The sequence below is a fragment of the Sycon ciliatum genome, chromosome 3 (assembly GCF_964019385.1).
Source record: "Sycon ciliatum chromosome 3, ocSycCili1.1, whole genome shotgun sequence".
NCBI classification, from domain to species: domain Eukaryota; kingdom Metazoa; phylum Porifera; class Calcarea; order Leucosolenida; family Sycettidae; genus Sycon; species Sycon ciliatum.
The window spans coordinates 33,106,034-33,130,839 of NC_088645.1; the positions used below are offsets into that span (position 1 = coordinate 33,106,034).

At 48.0% G+C, this 24,806-nt stretch overlaps 1 protein-coding gene across 1 annotated transcript; it reads right to left on the bottom strand.

Annotated features, from left to right (window-relative positions):
- Positions 1-244: 244 nt before the first annotated feature.
- On the bottom strand, positions 245-18,168 carry LOC135812026 (uncharacterized). Its single transcript, XM_065325327.1, has 18 exons — positions 17,924-18,168; positions 17,561-17,784; positions 16,378-16,547; positions 14,935-14,991; positions 14,019-14,067; positions 13,372-13,472; positions 12,656-12,817; positions 11,992-12,085; positions 11,004-11,052; positions 10,262-10,494; positions 9,598-9,713; positions 8,388-8,471; positions 6,340-6,397; positions 5,614-5,690; positions 5,063-5,200; positions 4,520-4,610; positions 3,902-4,019; positions 245-1,358 (listed from the first exon to the last, which is right to left on the bottom strand). The coding sequence occupies exons 2-18, from the start codon at positions 17,742-17,744 to the stop codon at positions 1,148-1,150; spliced, it is 1,992 nt and encodes a 663-aa protein (XP_065181399.1). The 5' UTR covers positions 17,745-17,784; positions 17,924-18,168; the 3' UTR covers positions 245-1,147.
- Between the last annotated feature and the right edge of the window lie 6,638 nt (positions 18,169-24,806).

Sequence of the window (24,806 nt, forward strand, 5' to 3'; positions counted from 1 at the left end):
AGCGAGAGAGAAAGAGACAGAGAGAAAGAGAGAGAGAGCGAGAGAGAGAGAGAGAAAGAGACAGAGAGAAAGAGAGAGCGAGAGCGAGAGCGAGAGCGAGAGCGAGAGAGAGAGAGAGAGAGAGAGAGAGCGAGCGAGAGAGCGAGAGAGTGAAAGCGAGAGAGAGCACCCCCATTGCAAGCACACCTTTGCCAGTACAAGTGGAATTCACTCTCACCATGGGCAACCACCACTCACACCGAAAGCTTGTAAACTTGCTGTATTATCACCAAAATAAATAGTCAAGAAGCACCCTTTCGTCAATTTGCGGGGGAGAAAATGTTTTTTGCAGTAGAGAGTGGTACCAAAATTTGGCCACACTAAAATTCACAGAAACTAGAAAGTAGAAGGGAAATGATGCACAAAAGGCTAACAAAAAGAAAAGAAAAAAAGTTTAATAATAGTGGATGTCATGAGCTACCTATAATTGTATTGTTACTCCTGCTCAGAGTGTTGTTGCTACTACGTAACAATAGTATTCAAAAATAAATTACAGTATGTATCCGCGTCACGGGCGGTGGGTTAAAACGCTCCTATTACTACTGACTGAAATGGCACCAGCACGGTGAAGTTCCTACTATTAAAGAGGTTCAGCGGCACGCTATTTCTGACGCGACGCGCAATTTCACGCCGATTTCGGCGTAAAACCCCAAAATTTCAACGAGAGCCGCAGGTCACTCGCGTTGCTTTCCAAACACGCGAGCCTAAATTTCGCGTCGCGTCAAAAAATAACGCGCAGCTTAACCTCCCTACTGACTGTCATAATCATACCTCAGTATGGTGCTACTTGTAAGAGAATTATGCGCGACTATTACCGACTGACATACTGTCATAACAGAAGGGTGCTAAGAGAATATGTTACGTTGTAGAATTACGGTCTTTTCTTAGCGATGCCAGGATGTTCCAGATGGCTCAACTATCTACTTGCATGAGTACTTATGTATTTAGATCGGGGTGCGAGAAAGGAGATCTTTTCGGTAAATAAATCATTCGGAATGAAGCGTTTCTACCGGTTAACACAGTGGAACGCACATGGCAGAACAAACACGGGGGAACACACACACAGAGGAACACAAACATACACACGCACGTACACAGCACCACGGCACTAGGCGACGACAGGCTTGCGTATCCAGCGCATGACGCCGTAGGTTGCGTAGCGAAGCAACACGCTGATACCGATCATGGCACCTATGACCCAGTCCAGGGTGTACGTGTGTGCGTTGAGCTCCTTGGCTATTTCTGGGCCCCGAATGGTGCCATTGGTGGGGTTAAGGCGACACTGTTCGTACGGCGTACCCAACACGTCTGGGTCACATCTGCAAGAAGGAAAGGAGGAGACAGAGGGGAACACGATTAAAAAAAGACAGAAAAACTGTACAGAGGCTACGCAACTATGTAATCATCTGGAATGATTTGTACGGATTGGCAGTGCAAGCACTGGTGTGCCAGTTGCAACTCCACACAAAGCATATACAATTATGTCATCAATGATGTCATTATGATGATCGTCACACAGCCTATGTTCGGAAGAGTGCCGGTTACTAGTACCCACACCTCTCGGGGAGCGGGCTGTCTCCGGAGAGTCCGGACGAGGAGAATGTTAGGACAAGGGAGCAGTCACACATCAATCTAAAACATGCACATTCCCGCATGTTTTCATCATTTTCCATTTCTCTTCGGCAATACAACAGGAATTAGGTGCACCCAAGCTCCTTAAAATGACGCTATTGTTATACATTTTGACTCCAACCTGTTCAGTGTTGTAATACATCTTGTGCATCGCTTGAATGGTGCTTGGGGTGGAGAAAATCAGCAAAAATTCATTTTCGTCCCTTCAATTCAATGCAAACAAGTACTTCCTCCGTATACAAAAACTTCGTGACTTTTTTTGAACAGTGTTGAACCTCCTCAACGAACGGCGCCAAAGGCTGTCATCGACAACCCAAGTCCATGTCGAGGTTTGTTGGTTGATCCCGAACAGATTCTCCACGGACGCCCTGCGTGTGAGGACGATGCCGACAGAAACTCAAGAGTCATAATGAAAAAAACTAACACTCGCTCGAAACTGACACAGTGACGAAGTGTAGCTCGTGGCTGGAACACGGAGTCACGCGGCACTCGCTGCCCTGAAACTGGCCAGGCTCGACTTGCGGTGCGCGGCCCCATAGATCTACGCGGCGTGAGAACATAGATTTGTTTCGCTCGCACGGCAAGATGAAACATTTCAGTCGTCGTGCAACCAGCGCAGACTCAGGATCAGAATGTCGATGGCCTGGCTTTCTTCGCCTCTCTCCAGTTAGACGTCTCCATTGTCGCCAAAGGGAATCGCAGGGACCTCCTCGAAGCCATTGTAGAATGCTTGGGAGGATTATCCTGGCGAGAAAATGCGAAGCGTGTGGATGTGCTTGTACGACTTGTTTCACGGCATAATGGTGGTCGCGGGTTGGAACAACTAAATATAGTCGACACCGATTCGTACACAGCTCTAGAGATGAAGAGGACGTAGCCAAAGTCCAGCGTCGGATCATCACTGCAGGTGACAAGAATCTGAACGAAATGCGAGCGGAAGCAGCGACTGTTGGCGATGCGGAGTCGGCGTCGTCAGGTGACAATGACATGAGCGACGACGACTCTGAAAAAACTCAATCTCATTCGTCTGAGTTGCTTTTTTCTTTGTATATAGCTTGTAAACAGGTTAGACAATGCCACAAGTGTTATTCCGAGTCAAACGGAACAATTCCAGAGCTGTGCGCAGCTTTCAAAAAAAAGTCACGAAGTTTTTGTATACGGAGGAAGTATTTAAGTTAACCTTTTGCGCCCCGCGCCCGAGTATACTCGTTTTGTAGCATGCCCTGCTTTCCCAAGCCCGAGTATACTCGGGTAGAAAATGTAGTGTATGTACAGTGAACTCGGATTGCGTATACCTCACTATTCAAACCTTCGTAACTCTGTTATACTTTCTTCGATTCTCACACCTGATGGCTCGTTGGAAAGCTGAAGGAATAAGCTTTCCAATGGTATGTCGTTTGCTGGGGCGAAAAGTAAAATACCGGAGCGCCGAAGGTGGAAACGCAATTCACGGCCGAAATACAGGGCACAAAATTTCGCACCAAAGCTTTCCAAAGAGCCCAAGATGATCAACTTCCGTTCTTGGTGAGTGAAGTTAGAATTTTTTCAAATCACAGGTCTGCTCTGCAGGGCGACGGAGAGAGAGGCGCAGCGAGCGGACTGGGAATTCATGGGTTTCAGGCCAGGGTGGAAACAATTTGACCACTGGGATAGTTCGGATAATCGCAATTCTAATGTAGTGGGTCAGTTTCGCACACTGGGAAATCACAAGCTTTCACACGAAATCCTATTACATACAGATGTACGCACCGGTCTGTACGGTCGAGCAAAGTGATCGCACGGAATTGAATTTACTGTTATTTTTTTGCATAGCAGTTTTTGTTAGTTGACGGCGCAAGCTAGGCATGGATAGCCTGTATGTATCGCAGTTTTCTGCTAGTCGCGGTGATTTTTGAGTAGCAGTAGATCGATTTTGCATAGCAAACTGCGATGCGATACCGGATAAATTCATCCCTGTGCTGGGTTATAAATCGGTAAACTTTCCTCTCACAAAATGAGCGTTCTACAGTAGTGCCTTGGTTACCTTGGTTACCTTAGTTATAAATGGTACGGGACCTTGTACTTTCACTGTAGTTCAGACAGTTGGCGTGAAACAAAGCAAGACACGATACACCCAGTTTGCTGCGGGCTTGCTTTTGTGTTCCTATTTTACTTCACCGGATGCACGGGCATTGCTGCCTTCTCGTCTACCCATACAGCTAGACGATGAGTGAACAGATGCTTCACTTACTTGTACACTGCGTTCTCGTCAAAGAGAACGACGACAAACGCATTGTAGATGTAATTGATGTAGGACAGGTAGCGTATCCATTCCAGCTTTGGAGAGAACTTGGACACATAGAAACCACCTGCAAGCAGCAGTAGCAAACACATGCACACGCACACGCACACACACACACACCTTTTGACCCTTTGACGCCCATCGCCGGAGGCGATGATAGCAATGCTACGGCAGAAGCCATAGCAACTTGTGCTGGGATTGCACCATTCAACAGCTTGCAAGGCTGAAGAATTGACCGTTACTATTCAGCCTGGTCTACACCATACAGCTATTTGAAGTGACTTTTTCTGGCCAGACACACACACAGACACACACACACACACACACACACACACACACACACACACACACACACACACACACACACACATCGAAGTTAAAAGAACAGTTCCATTGCACAATGTACAGCCCCAACAGCCTAACCACTCGCATCGTCACCGTCACTCCACATCATGTTACAACGAAGACTGTGTGTGTGTGTTTGTGTGCATGTGTGTTTGTGTGTTTGTGTGTGTGTGACTGTGTGTGTGCACGCGTGTGTGGATGCGCGTGTGTGTGAATACGTACCACCAAGCAAGAAGGAGATCATGAGAGTAGATGCAGCGATAATGGCCTTCTGCAGGGAAGGTGCCAGAGCTCCCACAAACACACCAAAACTCTGTAAGACCATAAGACAAAACAAACACACACAATACAGCTACAGTCACACATAGAGAAGGATATTCGGACAAAAGGGCACACACACAGGGCACACACACGAGAGAGAGAGAGAGAGAGAGAGAGAGAGAGAGAGAGAGAGAGAGAGAGAGAGAGAGAGAGAGAGAGAGAGAGAGAGAGAGAGAGAGAGGGGGGGGGGAGAGAGAGAGAGAGAGAGAGAGAGAGAGAGAGAGAGAGAGAGAGAGAGAGAGAGAGAGAGAGAGAGAGGGGGGGGGAGAGAGAGAGAGAGAGAGAGAGAGAGAGAGAGAGAGAGAGAGGGGGGGGGGGGGGAGAGAGAGAAAGAGAGAGAGAGAGAGGGGGGGGGGGGGGGGAGAGACACACACACACACACATACACATGGGGAGAGGGCAAAAATGACACGACAGGATTACAAACTAGCTGTTGAAAGTTACCTGTGACACCAGAACGCCGAATATCAACACGAGCCACAGTCGACAGAACATCAGGAAACCACCGAAGCCAGTCACGGGAAACGTTATCGCCAGGTAGACGGTAGGAAGTACGCAGATTAACGGTGCATCACTCACCATCTACAGATCACACATACACACACACACGTACGCGCACACGTACGGGCACTCACCCACACACACACACGCACACAGAAACAAACCCGGAACACATTACAAGGCAGACCACATAGTCAAGCCATGCATCAACACGACACTGTGAAAGGACAGTGTGACCGGTGTATGTCACACAGGGCTACAGAGCAGGATCCATTTGAACTTTGAAGTATTTTGCAAACGGGACTACCAACAGACGGAAAGCTTCGGCATCTGCTCTCACACTTGCAAGCATAACCGGACTGACTCAAAAGGATGCAACGAACAATTCGTTCAACGAGGTAAACGAGCGCACGCACGCACACACATACACACACGTACACACACGTACACGCATGCACACACACACACACACGCGCACATGATCAATTACAAACCTTGGCCAGGAAGTAGGAGGCCAGACGATAGTAACCCGACGACCGTTCACGGTTGATTATGCTTCTCTCCACAATAACTGCAGCAAAGCAAGGACATTGGGATAGAATTTTTTTATTTTTTTTTATTTGGAGGAATTTGTAGCTGAGACTAGGCACCGGCGGATTCTGCTCGTAAAGGTGGCAGATTCTGCTCGAAAAGCAGTGAAATTGGCAGAACCATACAAACCTTATGGCGGGCAATTCCTCGAATTCTGCTCCATTTCTTTATCCATGTACCAAACATGCATGAAACTTACCAGAAAAAGTACCGAATTCTGCCAATTTTTCTGCCGGCATTATCCGCCGATGCCTAGCTGAGAGACCGTTTTTGGGTAGTGGTGTACAACTGTGTGAAACGTGAACTGTGGCTACAGTGGAGTCTGCACACCCTGACAAAGCAAGGACATCTTAAAAAAGAAAGAAAGAATTAACTACTAAACGTACGTGGACATGTGTTACCAACCACGCTGCACATCATTCTCTCCGTGAACTGAAAATTCTTACTGCATCTTCTGCATGAAGGAGCCGAGGTTCAGTTACACAACTACAGTGCTTCTCAATGAAATCGGATCGTGTGAGGCAAGGTTTAAGGTTGTCCCCCCCCCCCCCCCCTCCAAAAGAAGAATCCTGTTGTGGTGCAAGCATCCAGACACCACGCACAACGGCTCGGTTTATCTGCAAACTCACAAGTTCCAGTGGATATGATTATCGGCTGAAAGCCGAAGAAGACGGCGATGAAGAACAGCTGCAGTACACATACAAACATAGGCACGACAATTCGGTGAACATTTCAAGTGACGTATGCAGCAAAGAAGAGGAAAATTTGGTGAACATTTCAAGGGACGTATGCAGCGAAGAGGGTTTGGTGAACATTTCAAGTGACGTATGCAGCAGCGAAGAGGAATTTTGGTGAACATTTGAAGTGACGTTTGCAGCGAAGAGGAAAATTGGTGAACATTGCAAGGGACGTATGCAGCAGCAAAGAGACCGCGTTTTTGAATGTTTGAGTTGAGGGACCCTAAGGTGTAAACATGGATGCAGCTAATGGGATTTCGGTCTTTGACCACTTGGTGGTGGGTCTGATCTACTCACCTCCCACCGTTTAGGCGCTGCATCTGCGCCTTTGATCCTAGAGGGTGGTGGCGTTCCCACGGCGGATGCGGAAAACTCGGCTTCCAGCCGAGTCTCACGCGAACCGTGAAATTTAAATTTTTAATTTAACCCTTTGAGGCCCATATATATCCGTACCAGTGTACAGTGCATACTTTTCAAAGCTCAACCTGGCGTAACTCGGCCGTCCCTTGACCAAATCGGACAATCGAAAGGGCCATCGACATTAGAATTGTCTCAGCTATCGGCTCGAAAAAACCCGCAAGCGATCCGAGTTTGGAGAGCGGAGATACGAGACTCGAACTAAATTCGCTCAGCAGAGTCAACTCGAGCGCGTGCATTTTGAACTCGTTTTTAGGGGTTTTCCCTGACTCGCGGCCCACGCAGCTACAGATAGTTCACGTCATCGCAAAGGCATGTTTCTCAGCTCTCCAGTAAAAAAGATTTGAGCGATCTGCAATGCAATTTGTTGAAATGGCAGAGAATTTGAGTTGGGCGCTCACAATGCTGGCTTTGGAGCGCTGTATCGCGCTGCGGCGCTGTATCGCGCTGCGGCGCTGTATCGCGCTGCGGCGCTGTATCGCGCTGCGGCGCTGTATCGCGCTGCGGCGCTGTATCGCGCTGCGGCGCTGTATCGCGCTGCGGCGCTGTATCGCGCTGCGGCGCTTGTTCTGTGGATCCAGTGATGTATTGCTGGCTATCGCTGTATTCCTCTGGCCAAGAGCTTTCCAGAAAGCCCAAGATCACCAAAATCGGCCAAAGGACACCAAAGTTACGACCAGATAAGTACCTGGGCTCGCGTATGCAGTGCATTTCTTGAAATAATTGTGGGCCCTAAAGGGTTAAGGTGTAAACGGCTGCAGTGGCGTCTGTGAGTGCTTAGGCAAGATACACAGAGCGAGAAATAGTAAAGATACCGGGACACATGATGTCTGTGCCTCCTTGTTCAGTGTTACCATAAACTCCATGCTGCAAAATATATTAAAAAACCAGTACGGCGTTCTTGGCCACCACACCATCACACACCAACCAACGAGGTCTCTCATGCACCCAACACCTGGAGTTCGTGTCTGGACTCGGACGAATCAAGCAAAACTGGGTGAGCTGGTACGCGAGGTTCTGGATGTTGGTGCAGGAGTACAGACGCGGTGCAGAGAGCATGCGGCGAACTGACCCATGACCACATCTGCCTACTCTTGTTTAGTAGAGATACAGTTTAACACGTTATTTTCGGCGTAACTTTAATATCAGTAGAGAAACCAGGCACCTAAATTTAGATTACACCTAAAAGGCACCAGAGTATGCACTGCATGTGAAGGGAATGTTGGCCACCTATTCTACACTACACCAGAAATCTGGCAGGTCTCTGGCACTGAATTTTTAATAACAATTACACCAACAATTACAATGTCATGTTTAATATACAGAATGTGTACGGGCTCTAGTGATTTCGGCCGATGTGCACAGTAGTCAAACATACACAGTGCTTCTCTGGTCACCGAAGAGGTTGCTGTATTAGCACTGCCAGGGACTCAACTTGTACAATGCAGCTGTCGACGTGATGTGATTACATCACCATTAATTTTGACAGCTTGTATTGGAGTGGCATCACAAACACTGCTTACGTAGCCGGTGATGTCACGAATGTGACCTTCCGTCTTCGGCGTGCGAAACCAGATCAGACATGAGACGACGATCAGGACTGCCAGCTGCCTCAAGACAAACAGACACACAGACAGACAGACAGACAGACAGATAGACACACACACGTGAACACATAGGACCTAATCCAATCCCTTATGAGGGCTCGTTTTCACGAATGGAAGCCTCTTCATTCGTAGATCGCTCCGAACTCGTCAGGTACTAGTACACAAAAGTTGACTGTACACATTTCTTCTTTGATTCCATGATCCATGTACGTGTATGCGTTAACACGTGTATGCGTAAACACGCGTACGCCAAGATAACGGCCGTATTCGTAGGTGCCTTGGAAATTAGCATGACGACTCGCGAAACCTGAATCTCTTTCCGAACGAAACGAGCACGAGCCGAATCAAACTTTCGTTTCGCATTCGATTCGCAGGAAATGCAAAAGGTCCCCAGTTACAGCGATCCACCACTAGCAAGGAGCATGGCAGAGCTGCAAGCTCAGAGCCGTGCTACCCTAATCGCAGCAGAGGCGGGTCGGATTTCACGAGTACAGTCAAATCTGCCGTTAGCGACCTCTGCTGTAGGCGACCATCTACCGTTAGCGACCGATTTTCCGTGCACCGACGGTTTCACATACAAACTGATCTGTCCAGAGTGACCATCTGCTGTGCGCGACCAGCGACCGCGATTTCATGCACGGACCTCTCTCTCGGGTCGGTGGCTGCATTCAAATCTGCTGTAAGCGACCGCGACCCAGGTTCAGTAAGGTGCGAAACTGTACTTGCCAGTGCGCTGTCAACTGCAAAGTGTGAAAATGCGCTGTCTTGCAAGTGCGATCGACTGGTGCCTGGCCTGTAGTCTGTACTGAGGCTGTGCTGTAGCTCTCAAGTCCAGGCAGTGTCGATCTACTGCCGTGTCGCATACGCGTACTATACGGGTATGGTCGTCGTTGAATATCCAATAAAATGATATAAAAAATCACATGATTCTCGTCGATTTGAGTACATGGAAGCATATACCTGGTATGCCGGATTTACCATACATCTGCCGTAAGAGACCATCTGCCGTAAGGGACCGCTTTTTCTTGCACCAAGGGGCGGTCGCTTACGACAGATTTGACTGTACAACCGTAATACCCTCCCAGGCTGAACAGCGGAAAAGCGAAAAAGATCAATCGGAACTCACCTGAGCGAAATTTACAATAGACAATACGTCACCAACGCTGTTCTTCCAGGACCTTTGGAAGAGGACGGAAAGCTGCATCCAGAAAGTAGATGGCCACTTGTCGAACGAATCTTGATCTACGGCACAGACGCACAGGGCAAACACCAGAATAGTTAAACAGTGGTAGAAGTATACACGAGTCCTGCATGCACGTACAGACACAAACACACACGCAGACACACAGATACACACCCGCAGGCACACACACACACACACACACACACACACACACACACACACACACACACACACACACACACACACACACACACACACACACACTCACACACACAAACATACACACCCGCACACCAGGGGCGTAGCTGGTCCCCTTAGCTGGTCACGCCTGCACGACTGCATATGTGTACGATGGCTGGTGCATGCCATTCATGGTCATCATGTGCATGCTGAACCTAGGTCGAAATGTTTAGGGGGGGGGGGGGGGGGGGGGTGAACCTGCACCCCCCTGCACAGACACAGGCACACACAGGCACACGCACGCACGCACACACACACACACACACACACACACAAGCAGAAGAGAAAGAAGGGCACGTGTGCATCTACATAGACTCCACATGAGGCAGAAGCCGAGGTAAACAGTCAATATTTTTTACAAACTTACTGCGTCCTGTTCGAACTATGTTCACAGCAGGCTCAAACGGGTCGGCTTCGACATCTTCCGTGATTTTGCTAGTCGTTGTCATACCACCTCGACCGCTGTCTCCTTCAAAGACAACGACCGATGTAGAAGTATCGCGCTTACATAGACTAGCATGTCTGGGGAGCAGCGGGTCTGTGCCATCTCCGTCAGTGCTAGCAAAGCTGGTTGGGCCACTTTCTAATGCACGGTCAGCCCTGGGTGAGAGAGAGAGAGACAGAGAGAGAGAGAGAGAGAGAGAGAGAGAGAGAGAGAGAGAGAGAGAGAGAGAGAGAGAGAGAGAGAGAGAGAGAGAGAGAGAGAGATGGGGTGAGGAGGTAGAGAGACACAGATAACAAACAGGAAAAACAAGACAATCAGATCTACAGTACATGACATTCTTTCATAGAAAATTTGGCTTGTCTACAGGAGGGCGCAGCGGTGCGGTGTGGTGGTTGATAAGAATTTGTCTACAGTCCTATCCAAAATTTAAAAAAAAGAACCTTGGGTATTCTTGGCAGGTCCAAAGCCACACGGTGATCAAAAATCGCATCTCGACGTTGATTTCAGCGCAAACCGCCCTTCCCAAGCACCCAAGGAGCCTCTTTTCAAAAGGGACTGCTGATTGCTGGTCTGGAGGATTCGTGAAGACTCGTGGGTACAGGTAGGTGCACTTATAACTGATGGAGCCTCGTGTTCAAATGCAGCGGCAGTCCTGCAAACTTACTTCAAGTTGGTGAGGCGCTTCACGACATCATCGGGGGACACAACATCAACTGCAGCGAGAGGCGTACATACAAACGCACGCACGGATGCGAACACGCATGCACGCATATACACAGACAAATGCAGACCCCCTCATACACACACACGCACACACAAATAAACGGCTCAGGATACTATCCTAATTGGAACACTCACCGTAGAAACAACCTGTGGACTTTGTTTGGCATGTTGTACGAGCCCCGTACACACTCCCATACACAGTCATATTCATGCACTCCCTGCTGGCCTTTGCCCTGCTCACCCCTTTTCCCGCTCACCCTGTCTCACTAACTGTATGCACCCCCTTTCCCGCTCACCCTGTCTCGCTTAATGCCTGCACCCCTTTTCCCGCTCACCCTGTCTCACTTAATGTATGCACCCCTTTTCCCGCTCACCCTATTCCCACTTACTGCATGCACCCCTTTTCCCCTCCATAGTTTGAGATATACCCCGAAGGCTGCGCTTGCGCAGTGTTGTCCTTTGTTCCAGTCCTTTGTTCTATTCGTGTGGTCCTTTGTTCTAGTCTGATCGATCTCTAGTCTTGTTCTAGTCTGGATCTCTTGTTCTCGCTCTCAGATCTCTTGGTGCTATTTTCCAGTCCTTGTCCTTGTCCCAGTCTTGATCTCTCCGGTGACTTGCTTGTCATAATAACACCATTCTAAAAGCCCTCCTAGTGTACCTGGTGATTGAGTAAGATAAGAGTGAGAGTTGTAGCAGTAGCAAGACCAGTAGTAGTAGTCGTAGTCCTTCTTTGACTACAGGCAGAAGGTTCATCTGATCATCGCTATGGCAACACATTGCAATGTGCGATGAACAGAGATTTCCGAAAGGATATTCTTCAGCACTTCGGGGGTGTCTCCGCAGCCGGGGTAGTACCCCGGCTGCGATGCATTTTCACTAGAACGTTGGCCGGCTGGCATAAAATCCTGGCTAGACCTCTGGGTACTTACGCAGAAAGTCAGCTGGGTTGTAGTTCATCGGACATTCGTAGCCGAGCCTGGAGAAATGTGCAACTGCGTCTTTGCCGGGGCCGAAGTATACCACCTGGTATAGACAGACGTGGCCGTGCACACGGGCACACACGAACACATGCGGACACACACACACACACACACACACACACACACACACACACACACACACACACACACACACACATGGCACACACACACACAATAACGCATACAGGACATGAGAAGGGACTGCACGCACGAAAAGCTAAGTGGCCCCAGTGCCAACCGGCTCTCTGTGGATAGCTATAAGTCTTCCTTCTACTGCACATCTAGTGCTAATTCTCACTGTTTGTAGTCGGCAATCGTTCATTTTCTCTGCATATATTCTGTTCTGCTTCCCTGATTTTCTAATTGTGATGCACAGTCAGACCTCGCATACCCGCACACATCCGTTATCAACAAAAAACGCCCGGATAGGCGAGGGAACAAGATAATCCAACACACATACTGTATGTATGTATGGCATATGCTGTAAATCGGTGACCAGCGATTTTCTTCCGGATGGCGATGGATCCAGATAAAAGAGGACCGGATAAGCGAGGTCTCACTGTATTTCAACTGAAGAACATCACAAGACAACAACAAACACCAAGATGCCAACCTGTCCTCTAGAGAGCAGCATTAGCTTGTTGAACATGTGGAAGATCTGACTGGACGGCTGGTGAATGCTGGTGATGATGGTGCGGCCGTGATCCTGTGCCAGCGCCTGCACTGTGCGCAGCAGGTCGTGGGCTATCGTGGAGTCCAGTCCTGATGTCGGCTCCTGAACACACAGCAGAGTGCAGCACAGAAAGACAAGAAGAATGATGTCAACACTGATTGATCCTCTATCATAATGACGATGTATATGTACGCAAGCGGAACACACACACAGGTGCACACACGCTCAAGCACTTACGCACACACAACTGTCCCCATCCATCCGCATACTCATAGAGAGAGAGAGAGAGAGAGAGAGAGAGAGAGAGAGAGAGAGAGAGAGAGAGAGAGAGAGAGAGAGAGAGAGAGAGAGAGAGAGAGGGGAGAGAGAGAGAGAGAGAGAGAGAGAGAGAGAGAGAGAGAGAGAGAGAGAGAGAGAGAGAGAGAGAGAGAGAGAGAGAGAGAGAGAGAGAGAGAGAGAGAGAGAGAGAGAGAGAGAGAGAGAGAGAGAGAGAGAGAGAGAGAGAGAGAGAGAGAGAGAGAGAGAGAGAGAGAGAGAGAGAGAGAAGAGAGGAGAGAGAGAGAGCGAGATAGAGAGAGACAGGGAGAGAGAGAGAGGGGGGGGGGGGAAGCAACACAGAGAAGAAAAGCAGGAAGATAGCAAGCAGTAGCACTCACGTCCATGACGAGAACGCGGGGGTTAGCTAGAAGCTCCTGGCCGATGCTTGCACGCTTACGTTCACCACCGGACAAGCCACGCTTTATATGATTGCCGATAACTGCACCCACCCAGACATCCACAAACACACACACACACGCACACAACACACACACACAACACACACACAAAAACACACACACACAAACACACACACAACACACACCCCCGCACGGCTATATCAAAAATATCCCTGGCTCCCTGTTTATAATACATGGCCCTGTATGACCATTAAGTTAAATTTCGCCCCTCCAGAAGCCGAGTTTCTTTCACTCAATCCTATGTCAGCACAGGGCGGCCATTACGTCTGGATTCATCAGTGCAGGCACTAATAGGAGAAGACATACTGTACACGCAGAAAAAATGGTAGGTGACAATTTTCATCCAAGCCCCACGAAAGAGTCCAGTCTATAATTCCGCCCATTTACAAAACAAACAGATTGCAAAGCTGGACAAAATGACGTAAGTCTGGCTTTATATTTAGTATGAAAGCCCCCCCCCCCCCGGACGAAAAAGACGAAATTAAATATCCGGCGAACATTTCTGCGCATACAGTACTGCAGATGCAAACAGAGCAAGACATATGCCGGAGTCGCCGTGTGCTTACTCGTATTCCTGCAGTGCGACACCTGCAAGACGTTGATGACCTCGTCGACCTGAAGCGAGACGAAAACAAAACAAAGAGCACACCGACGTCGGTAGGAAATCATGCTGGCTTGGTTCTGATGCTGAACTCACACCCACAACACAATACAGTCAGACCTCGCTTATCCGGACCTCTTTTATCCGGATCCCTCGCCATCCGGAAGAAAATCGTTGGTTACCGATTTACAGAATATTGTCATGCATACATATGCGTGACATATGCAGTATGCGTGTTCAATTATCCGGTTCCCTCGCCTATCCGCATATTTTTTTTCGGAAAACCGATTTGTGCGGCTTTAAAAGCGAGGTCCGACTGTCCTGTGCTCTCACATGGACTTCACTATGGCACTACATGTATGGTGGTGTCTAACAGTTGTCGGCACATAGAAACCACACATTACAGGGTGCAATCAACGGGCATATGAGTGCAACAAACAGCTCAGAACCAAAAAAAACACGTGCACATTCCTGAAGATGGGCCTTGCCCGAAAATACAACATCTCTTTTGCTACGAGTGATTGGTGTAGACCAGAGACCGTTCGGAGAGTGTTGTGAAGATGTATGGATATAGCGGATGGCTACAGCGGAGTCTTCGCATTATGAGAAATACGTACAGACTGCAGCAGTGTACACAAACACCGCACGTCAACGGCTGTGTAGCTGGTCCTACGTAATTCAAGCGATCATCAGACAGCGGCAGTTACAGCTACACGGGCCTCGACCTCCGGTGTTTCTGTGTACCGCTCTGCACACGGGTGTATTGAGCGCTGAATCGAGCGGCCTCAACCAGCCCTGTTCGTGCAGACGGAGATGTTCATTATTCACAGCCAATACAAGGAGAGCGGTCTCAAGAAAAACAGACAGGTTTGTGCACTCACAGCAGCCATTTTCTTCTCGTGGCTCATCGTGTGCGGCAGACGTAGTAGAGCGGCATACTGAAATCAAACACATACGCATGTCCATACACACGCACACGCACACACACACACGCACACGCACACACACACACACACACACACACGCACACACACACACACACACACACACAAATAAATACACATCATAGTCGCTCATTCAAAGAAGACCAGTAGCAATCAAAATCCTACTCCTGCCTCCTGGTGCCTACCGATCCAGACCCTCCGACAAATCCCACCCAAGATTTGCCGCTGGTCTTTTCCCTTCACTACTGTTTACACACAGATAGGACATGATGCTAAACTACAAACAAATAAAACAGATACGCATGTGCGTGCACGCACGCACACACACACACACACACACACACACACACACACACACACACACACCACACACACACACACACACACACACACACACACACACAAGCACACCATTTGACGCCCATCGCCGGAACCGATGATAGCGATGCTACAGCAGAAGCCATAGCAACTCGTGCTGGGATTGCACCATTCAACAGCTTGCAAGGCTGAAGAATTGACCACCACTATTCAGCCTGGTCTACACCACACAGATATGAAGTGGGTTTTTCTGGCCAGTGAATCCCTAATTTTTGGTCTTTTTCATTTTTGTTCCCGCACACACATCACACCACATACTCCGGCATGGACTGGCTGTTGGTAACCACCCAGGAGAATGAAAGAAAAGTCAGGAGGAGTCTGAGAAAGAGAAGAAAGACGTCACACACACACACACACACACACACACACACACACACACACACACACACACACACACATTCGGACCTTTGGAAAGCCCATCGCCGAAGGCGATGATAGCTATTAGGCGAGGCAGAAGTTCTTGTGTCGAGATAACACCACACACACACACACACACACACACACACACACACACACACACACACACACACACACACACACACACACACACACACACACACACACACACACACACACACACACACACACACACACACACACACACACACACACACACACACACACACACACACACACACACACACACACACACACACACACACACACACACACACACACACACACACACACACACACACACACACACACACACACACACACACACACACACACACACACACACACACACACACACACACACACACACACACACACACACACACACACACACACACACACACACACACACACACACACACACACACACACACACACACACACACACACACACACACACACACACACACACACACACACACACACACACACACACACACACACACACACACACACACACACACACACACACACACACCAACAGCCATACGTGCACACACCCGCACTCGTGCGCACACATGCATGCACACGCAGACATGCACCCACCTTGAACGTTTCGAATAGCGTCAAGTACGGAAACATGAGGTCGTGCTGCAGAACATAGCACATCTGACGGCGAAGGCGCTTGTCCAGAGGCTGGTCGTCCAAGCAGATCTCACCTCGTACCATTGGCAGTAGACCAGCTAACACATTGAACAAGGTTGTTTTGCCGGAACCTGAACAGAGACAGAGCAAACACAACGGATGCAACAACAAATCATTATAGTTCTTGAGCAGGATGAACCGAGCTACGTTTGATTGAATCGTCTTAATGCAGTGTCTGTGTGTGTGTGGGGGGGGGGGGGGGGGGGGGGAGAGACAGCGAGGGAGAGTGTATGTATACAGTAGATATCGGTTATAACGTGCCCTTCTGATTTTTCACATTTTATCACTATAACCGGTATATCACTACAGGCGATTTTCAACTGCGCGTCATACATACACGTTATACACGTGTGGGTACTCGATCGCGCTAATGTAGCGTACTGATACGTGATGGATGCTACTGCACCTTCTCCAGTCTAGAGTGAAGAACGTCTTGGCCCAAAGGCATCATCCAGGAAGCACCAGACCAGAATACCCTATGAAAACACGCATGTGGCTCCAAATCGAGACATCAATGCCTCACACTCGTGTGTTGCTATCACTATAGACGATAATTTTTCTGCACAAATAGGTGTTTTGAATGGTCATTCTGTATCCTTATAGCCGATTTATCGCTATATACGATATATTGGTTATAATGATAATTTGACTGGCTTTTTCTTGTTTTGCTTTTGATATTTTCATTTTGTATCAATATAGCCGGTTTATCACTATGTCCGATGACTTTATAACCGATATTCACTGTACTGTAGGCGGACAATAAATCTCTTCCGGTTCTTCACACTCGTAGCTGGCAGGGCCGAGGGGCAGACCGCGGGCAAGCCTTGTCAACAATGCTACAGCCGGGTTTACACAAGTATGTGATTATCCATTATTTACACGGAATGTTCACTGGTTGAGGGAAATGAAAAGGGAAAAATGACAGAAAAAATGACCGTCACCACAAATACAGCAACTGTACTGTACTATATACAGTGACCAGGACTGGGAATATTTTTCATATTGTATTATTTCGTAGAAGTTTTTGAGCACATGAATTTCCGGACACGTTCTAGCCCTCAGCATTGCCACGTGAACTACTTACCACTGGGACCCATCACGGCCAATACCTCACCAGGCTCTGCATACCCGCTCACGGAGTCAAGGATGCGACGCTCTTTCAGATCCACGGTCAGGTCGGAGAACTTGACGCGAGCTCCAGTGCGAGTGGTCATCTGCGTCAACGTGGAGCGCCTCCGAGAGGCATCGACTCGCGACGACATCTCCATGCTCAACTAAACTTGTCTTGGCTTCGACCGCCGCACAGACCTAGAGATGGAGAAAAACATTTGCTAGTTTACTGCAACGATTACAAAGTGACTGAATGATCCCAGAAACCAAAAAATAAGAAAAAGAGTGCAAACAAATAATAGGTTTACAGTACAGCAAGAATGAGCGCTTTCTTTACCTGTCACATAAATTTATAGCTGATCAAAAGATAACGCCAGTGGCCTACTTGTAGCTGTTCTACAGCTGCGCGTGCGAGAAAAAGGCGTGAAGACGACCAGCTAGCCAGAACAGCACCTTCCACTTCCAGCTTCAAACCTTGCAGAACGTGCACAAATAATTTCTCAACATCGTGAAAGTCGAACTCAAAGAAGCCAAACTCAAAGTTTTGAAATGCGCGTGATCGTGTGTCACCAGGTCTACGACTTCCAGATCAGTTTGGGCACATGATTGATGGGAAATCCCCACAAATTTATTTCGCAACAACACGATCACCATGATCACGTCGTGAACAATGCCATCAATGGTGAAAGGGTGTGGGCACAGTCAGCCAAGTCGGCGAAGAAGAAAAAGAGTTCGAAGAAGCCTACCCGCATTTTGTAGCACTACTGTAGTCACAAGCTTGCGGAGTCATGCTGACAAGCCGAAAGGCTACACTGTCGTACTCATGCATGCAACCTTGTTTGCATTTGTCGGCGACGGAAACCGGGAAAGCAAAGACTAATTTTGTACTTTTAGTAAACTGACTCGAGTACATTGACAGTACGTAGCCTCTATGGCCATAGCCATAGGTCGTAGACCCCGGTCCACTGCGAAAAGAAAAGACTAGAATACGGAGGATTAGCAAGACGAAATTCGCGTTCGCGTTCGCAAACATTTTTCAGTTTAGCGAACTGGATTGCGAACTTTCGCATTTTTCGTTCGGAAAAGTAGTCGGAACACGAATCGCGGATTCGTGTCAGGACAGTCAAAAATTTACTACGCTATACTGTCTGCAGACTCTGCACACGACATGTCAACGTCATGCATGTGCGAAGTCTGTTTGCTAATCCTTCTCATAACGCGAATTCCGTCACTGAGTTCGACTTTCCTTGGAGAGCGAACGCGAACGCGAATTTCGTCTTGCTAATCCTCCGTAATGATGAAGTGACGTTCGGGAGGCTTCGGCAGATGCACAAGGCTGACGTCGGATGGCCGCAGCCCGTCATTCGTCAAGACCATCGTTACTCATATCATCAAGTAAGTTAGTTAGTTTTGAGTTCATTATTCAATCAATGATTTTGTACAGTCAGTACCTGCAGCACGGCGTGTTGTTACTACCCGTATACTGTAGTAGTCAACTTGTTTTATTCAAAGACCCACATTTAAGTGAATAATGGCAAGAAGGCACAAGAGAGGAGCTAGAGAGAAAAGGGAAAACAGGGAGGCGTCCAGGTAGAAAAGGAAACGTCACTTGAAAGATTAGAACGTAGGGCTTGAAAGTGATGACGTCAAAACGGCCAGGGAGTAGTAAGTTGACATCAGATTTCTATTTTTGGATCCACTAAGGTGTGACTTAGCTAATAGAGAGGTTCCGGGGTACGATTTTCCGTGCCAAAATCCGTATGGGCGCTACGGATTTTTTCCAGGCGTGCTCCATACGATTTTTCGGCACGGAGAATCCGTGTGAACTGGCTTTCACACGAACCATGTTTCGTATGGAGATTTTGCGTCATCGGGTGCAGAAAGATTTTTCGCGTACAAATTTGGTACGAGAAACATGAAAACTTTTTTATTTATTTTTTATTTACGTACGAGAAACATCGATTTTTCGCGGGAAGTTTTGATTTCGGTACAAATTTTCAAAATCAAAAGACATAGCGCGGGAATGTGACGTGTTTGCGATCGTAACCTAGGCAATGACGGCAAACACATAAGTTCCGTACCCCGGAACTTTTCACTGCTCGAAAACGACGTATAAAAAATCCGTAGAGCCTCCACGGATTTTGGCACGAAAAATCGTACTCCGGAACCTCCCTATTGCCTATGTATGTGGGTGCATAGCAACCCACTCATGTCGCATGCAGGTGTGACTTTTATTTCGCCACCAGTTGTAACCCCGCCCCCAGTAGCCAAATCAGTCAGTTTCACTGGCTACATCACCATGCTGTTGGTAAGACCGCTTGAAATGTGCTTGGATCCATACAAAAACTGGATCCAAGTGGATCCAGTTTTTGAATTTTTGAAATTGTTGCTATGCTGTGACGTAGCACTCTCAAGCCCTATTGAAAGGATCAGTCACGCAATACGGTTAATTCCCATCGTTGATCGGATAATTATTCATCCCTACGCAAGAAGTAGTTCGTTATTATTAGGCCACACCAAGTTATTTCATTGTTTCTCGTCACCTGAAAATCTCAAAAGGAACGCGGGCGGGCGGAAAAAAAACAAAATAGGGTTTGAAAAACAAAAACTGCTATTTACACTACAAATAATTCGCCTGTTATTTTGCACAGAACCATTACATTAGCAGCATATGTGAGCATAATGCGGCATAATTATGATAACTTTTAGCATACAAATAGCATAATTCTGCAATTTTTTCAGCAATGCGAAAAGCATAATTTCACGAAAATATTAGCATAATCTGTCAAGGCCTATCCACGAAAGCACGTTACAAACCATTTTAATAGCAAGAAAGAGATACAGCACCTCAATCTTGCCATAACGCTTGAATAATGTAAATCAGGATGCTTGTTGATAATTAAGCCAACCAAATTCTTTAGGGCACGTGAACACTCCTGGCTGCAAATACCATTGGTAGCAAAAACCAAGGGCGTGAATGCACCTCTCTCCACATGTATTACCCTCTGCAGGTATGCTCTCTTCTTCTGTTGCTCATTCCTGGTTAGCTGAGCAAGAACCTTCGCTCTCGACAGCAAGGACACTGAAGGATGAGTCACCCTAACATCAAAGAATGCGTCTTGCTGCCGAGACCAGAAGCCCCTTGCACAGATATCCAGACGAGCCTCCGGACGCCCGTTAGTCATGGCACCAGGGAGCGCTTCACCCTCGAGTGGGAGCAGCGGAGGCTCAATCCGCACATCGGGGATGGCTGCATCCATGGCCTCGGCAATCAGGTCACGCAGAGCATTGTGCCGGAGAGTGGGGTACCCCCCCCCAGTAGGGCACGTTGCCGCATGATCGACGCTGAGGTCCACACCACACCCAGTAGCAGTATACTGTAGTAGTAGTACACTGTATCTCATTCTCAGTACTACAGTTCTGGCAACTGAAATCCGACCCCCTTGGCGGCGCGGCGTGCCGCCAAGGGGGTCGGATTTCAGTTGCCAGCACGGTACTAGCAAGAGTATAACCTCCTGGCGGCTTACATAATTATGTACATGATTGTATACTCTTCTTCAGCCTTGCTACTACCGGTAGTATAGTATCAAGACTTGAAGAGTAATTATTATTTATACAAAAGAGAAAGACCAAGGCACTACAAGTTACGCTATACTGTCCACTAACACCACCAGTTACTAAACAATCAGCTCATGCGATAACATTGCACGGCAGTGACCGACGGTACTGACGTTCTACAATTTAAAACTGGCTAACACCTCTAGCAAATCTTTGATGCGCACTCCAACAGCCTTCCAACGTGGAAGGTTCCAAGTTATAGAAATAACATAAGGAGGGGAAGGTGAGCGTAACCAAGATAAGCACGAGCTGAAAGTCTCAGCTGTAAAGGACGTTGGCGGATGTTCATGCATGTCGATGACGATACTGGCAAGACCATTGGACAATACGGTCAAACCACGGTTCTAGAACGCAAAGCAACATTCCACACAACTTGTGTGGCTCAAAAGATGCGAAGATCAATAAAAGATGTGCTAGACCTGTTAGCCAGTTAGTTGTAGAACGTCAGTACCGTCGGTCAGTGTCGTGCAATGTTATCGCATGAGCTGATTGTTTAGTAACTGGTGGTGTTAGTGGACAGTATAGCGCAACTTGTAGTTCCTTGGTCTTTCTCTTTTGTATAAATTAAACCTTGGCTCTCCATCTGAGTTCATACTTGAAGAGTGAATATTATTTTAAAAGCTGCCACGGGGAGCTCTCTTTTACTCTTGCTAGTACATGTACAATGTACATGTATGCGGACAACGACTAGTTACGTGGTGCACTGATACACCACACCGTAAAGTTGGTTTTACAAACTGTACATCCTGCCTCTTTTATGTACGCTGCTGTCAGCTGGTGTGGCTTGTCCTCGGTTCTCGCTGAGCGTCTCGAAATCCACCATAGGAAACTTCTTCGTATCCTGTTTAGACTTCCCCCTCTCTACTCGTCTGCTTCCCGATATGCCCTTGCAAATGCTTGCCCACTGTCAACCCACCGCCAAAAATTAATTTGCACTTTTGCTCACAAATTTAAACTAGCTCTACATCCTCCTCATCTTAGCGTGTACAACTGGTTCCGAACCACAGATGGTAGGCCTTTCCCAAATCGGCCATTTATTTTCCGTTTAGCCAAGCGCACAAACTTAACAACCCACTGGGTTGCCTTTTAAGTTGCCCGCAACGCCTATCAAGCCTCCGTCCGACGTTCTAAAGCAATCTACCTGGAGAACATGAGCGCACGGGTTGACAGAGAACGAAGTCCGTACCAGTGGTGGCGCCAAGCCAAACAGCTCACCAATCTATCTAAAACGCGTCCACCAATTCCATCCCTTGAGTCTGGAGACCAAGTTGTAACCACAGACGCCTCCAAGGCGCACTTGCTGGCTGACGTGTTCTCCAACCAATGCTCCAACACCCACACCCAACGACTACCTATTCCGCACCCCCCTCCTACGCCAACATCCCCTTCAGTATCTCAGTTGTCTCTGCCTACGACGTCTTTGATACTCTCAAGAGATTGCCTGTCCATAAAGCTGCCGGTGGTGACATCCCGAACCGCATTCTGAAGGAGACCGCTGATGTCATTGCCCACTCCCTCTGCAAAGTCTTTAATTTAAGTATAACACAAGGCCGCCCACCACCATCGTGGAAAACGGCGCAAGTTGTACCAATATAATAAGCAGAGAGGTTCCACAGCTGAACCCCAGAACTACCGCCCTATTTCCCTCTTGAACTTGGTCGCCAAAGTGCCTGATTCGATTGTCGCGCGCCGTCTTAGCAGGTTCCTTAGGAAGGAAGATGTAATAGTTTCGGATCAGTTCGGGTTTGTACACGGTCGGAGCACAGTTGACCAACTGATACATCTAACGGCTAGCGCCGCCAAGAGCATGCATGGACAGCAGCCAGGAGTATGATGTGATCTTCTTGGATTTTGCCAAGGCATTTGATCGCGTCCCACATTCTACCCTTCTGGCCCTTCTACAACCACTATGCAACCCAACGGCTACTACTTGGTTTGCAGGTTACCTTGACGCTGGCCAGTTACAGGTCAAAGTTGGCGAAGACCTTTCCCTCCTCGCCCCTATCTCGGCGGGAGTTCCTCAAGGATCCCACCTTGGTCTCATCCTATTTCTCCTGTACATTAATACCCTCCCGAGATCAATCCCTGATGGCAACAGGACGGAAACATACCTCTATGCTGATGATACTGCGCTGGGGTTATCCCGACCGTCAGCAGCAGCACCTCAACAGCTCCAGTCAGCAGTGAACATGGTGATGGACTGGGCTGCTACATTTGGTGGCAGGTTTAATGCCGCTAAATCCGTGCGTGTTGTATTCGGCAAACTTGACCCCGCCCAGACTCCTGCCCCAGCACTGCGTGTGCATGTTGCAGACCTACATGTATGTCCCTCGACTACCCACCGCCATCTAGGAATCACCCTGGATCCCCGCCTGTCCTTCCAGACCCACATCAATAGTGTCACCTCCAACTTTCGTCGTCGCGTTGTTCTGCCACCCTACATGTCACCCAATCTGACCCCTGCTCTCATTACCCGCCTCTACAAAGGATACGTCCGTCCCTCCATCGAGTATGCCTCACCTCTGTGGAATAACAAACTGACCGCAGGGAATATTGACACTTTGGAACGATTGCAAGCACGCGTGGCCAGGCAGTATTTACATCGTCGGAAAGTGCCCATTCCTCATGGCATGGAGAACGTGTTTGAAGCTGCTGAATGGGAAAGTCTTGGGTGGCGGCGGCATATACATTGCCTCAAACTGTTTTACCATTTCACCCGCCAATCCCCGGAAACCCTCAATCATTTCAACATAGTTCTATCCAAGAGTGCACGACGCCCTCACTTTTACCTCCTGCCCACTCACACTGGTCCCTGTTTCCGCTCCACTCTACTACATTCCATGATCGCCACGTGGAACTCCCTGCCTACCGAGATTAGGATATCTGAAACCTGTGGTGTATTTAGCCGGCACGTCAAGTCCCATTTCCACAGGTATAGATTCCATCCTCGAGGTTTTCTCACTTCCTGATTACCACCCCCCCCCCCCCCCCGGGCCCCCTTCTTTACCAGTACCCTTTTCGCTTGCTTCTACTCAGACGTCTTAATTATTTTACCTCTTCACATTAATCTTTTTTATCTTAATATTTTCTTCCTTTTAAGAATTGCACCCTATTGTACACGCATTGTACACGTATATTTATTCTCGGAGACCCCCTTGATTTAGGCTTCGGCCTTTGGGGAATCCCTCAAATAATAATACCGGTAATAATAATAATCTTCGCATGCATCTACGCAAGAATCACCATCATGCTGTTTTCTTGACTTTTCACTTCTATTTTTTTGTGTCACTTCTACACATGGGGGGGGGGGGGGGAGGGTAATTGGAGTCATGTATCTATGAACTTCTTTTCTTTATAGTTGTAGTCTCTTAGCGTATTTCCATCATTCCCTGTAGTATTTTGAGAAGAAGGGAACGAAAACGTTCAATACTTTGACACAGTCATGTCCTAATTGGCTGGTGGTGATTCTTGCGTAGATGCATGCGTAAATAATACATTTTTTGTAATAATAATCAACGCAATAAATAGAGTAAGCTGCGCACTCAGTACAAACACCATTAGCAAAACTTGTTTTCATGTAAATAAAGAAGCTTGTTCCTAAA

Excerpts from the sequence above, each read along its gene's own strand:
- LOC135812026 (XM_065325327.1), bottom strand. The coding sequence starts at position 17,744 with ATGGAGATGTCGTCGCGAGTCGATGCCTCTCGGAGGCGCTCCACGTTG. Across the intron at positions 14,992-16,377 it reads CGCTATTCGAAACGTTCAAG|TATGCCGCTCTACTACGTCT; the intron begins GTGGGTGCATGT and ends GTTTGATTTCAG. Across the intron at positions 9,714-10,261 it reads CATAGTTCGAACAGGACGCA|ATCAAGATTCGTTCGACAAG; the intron begins GTAAGTTTGTAA and ends TCTGTGCCGTAG.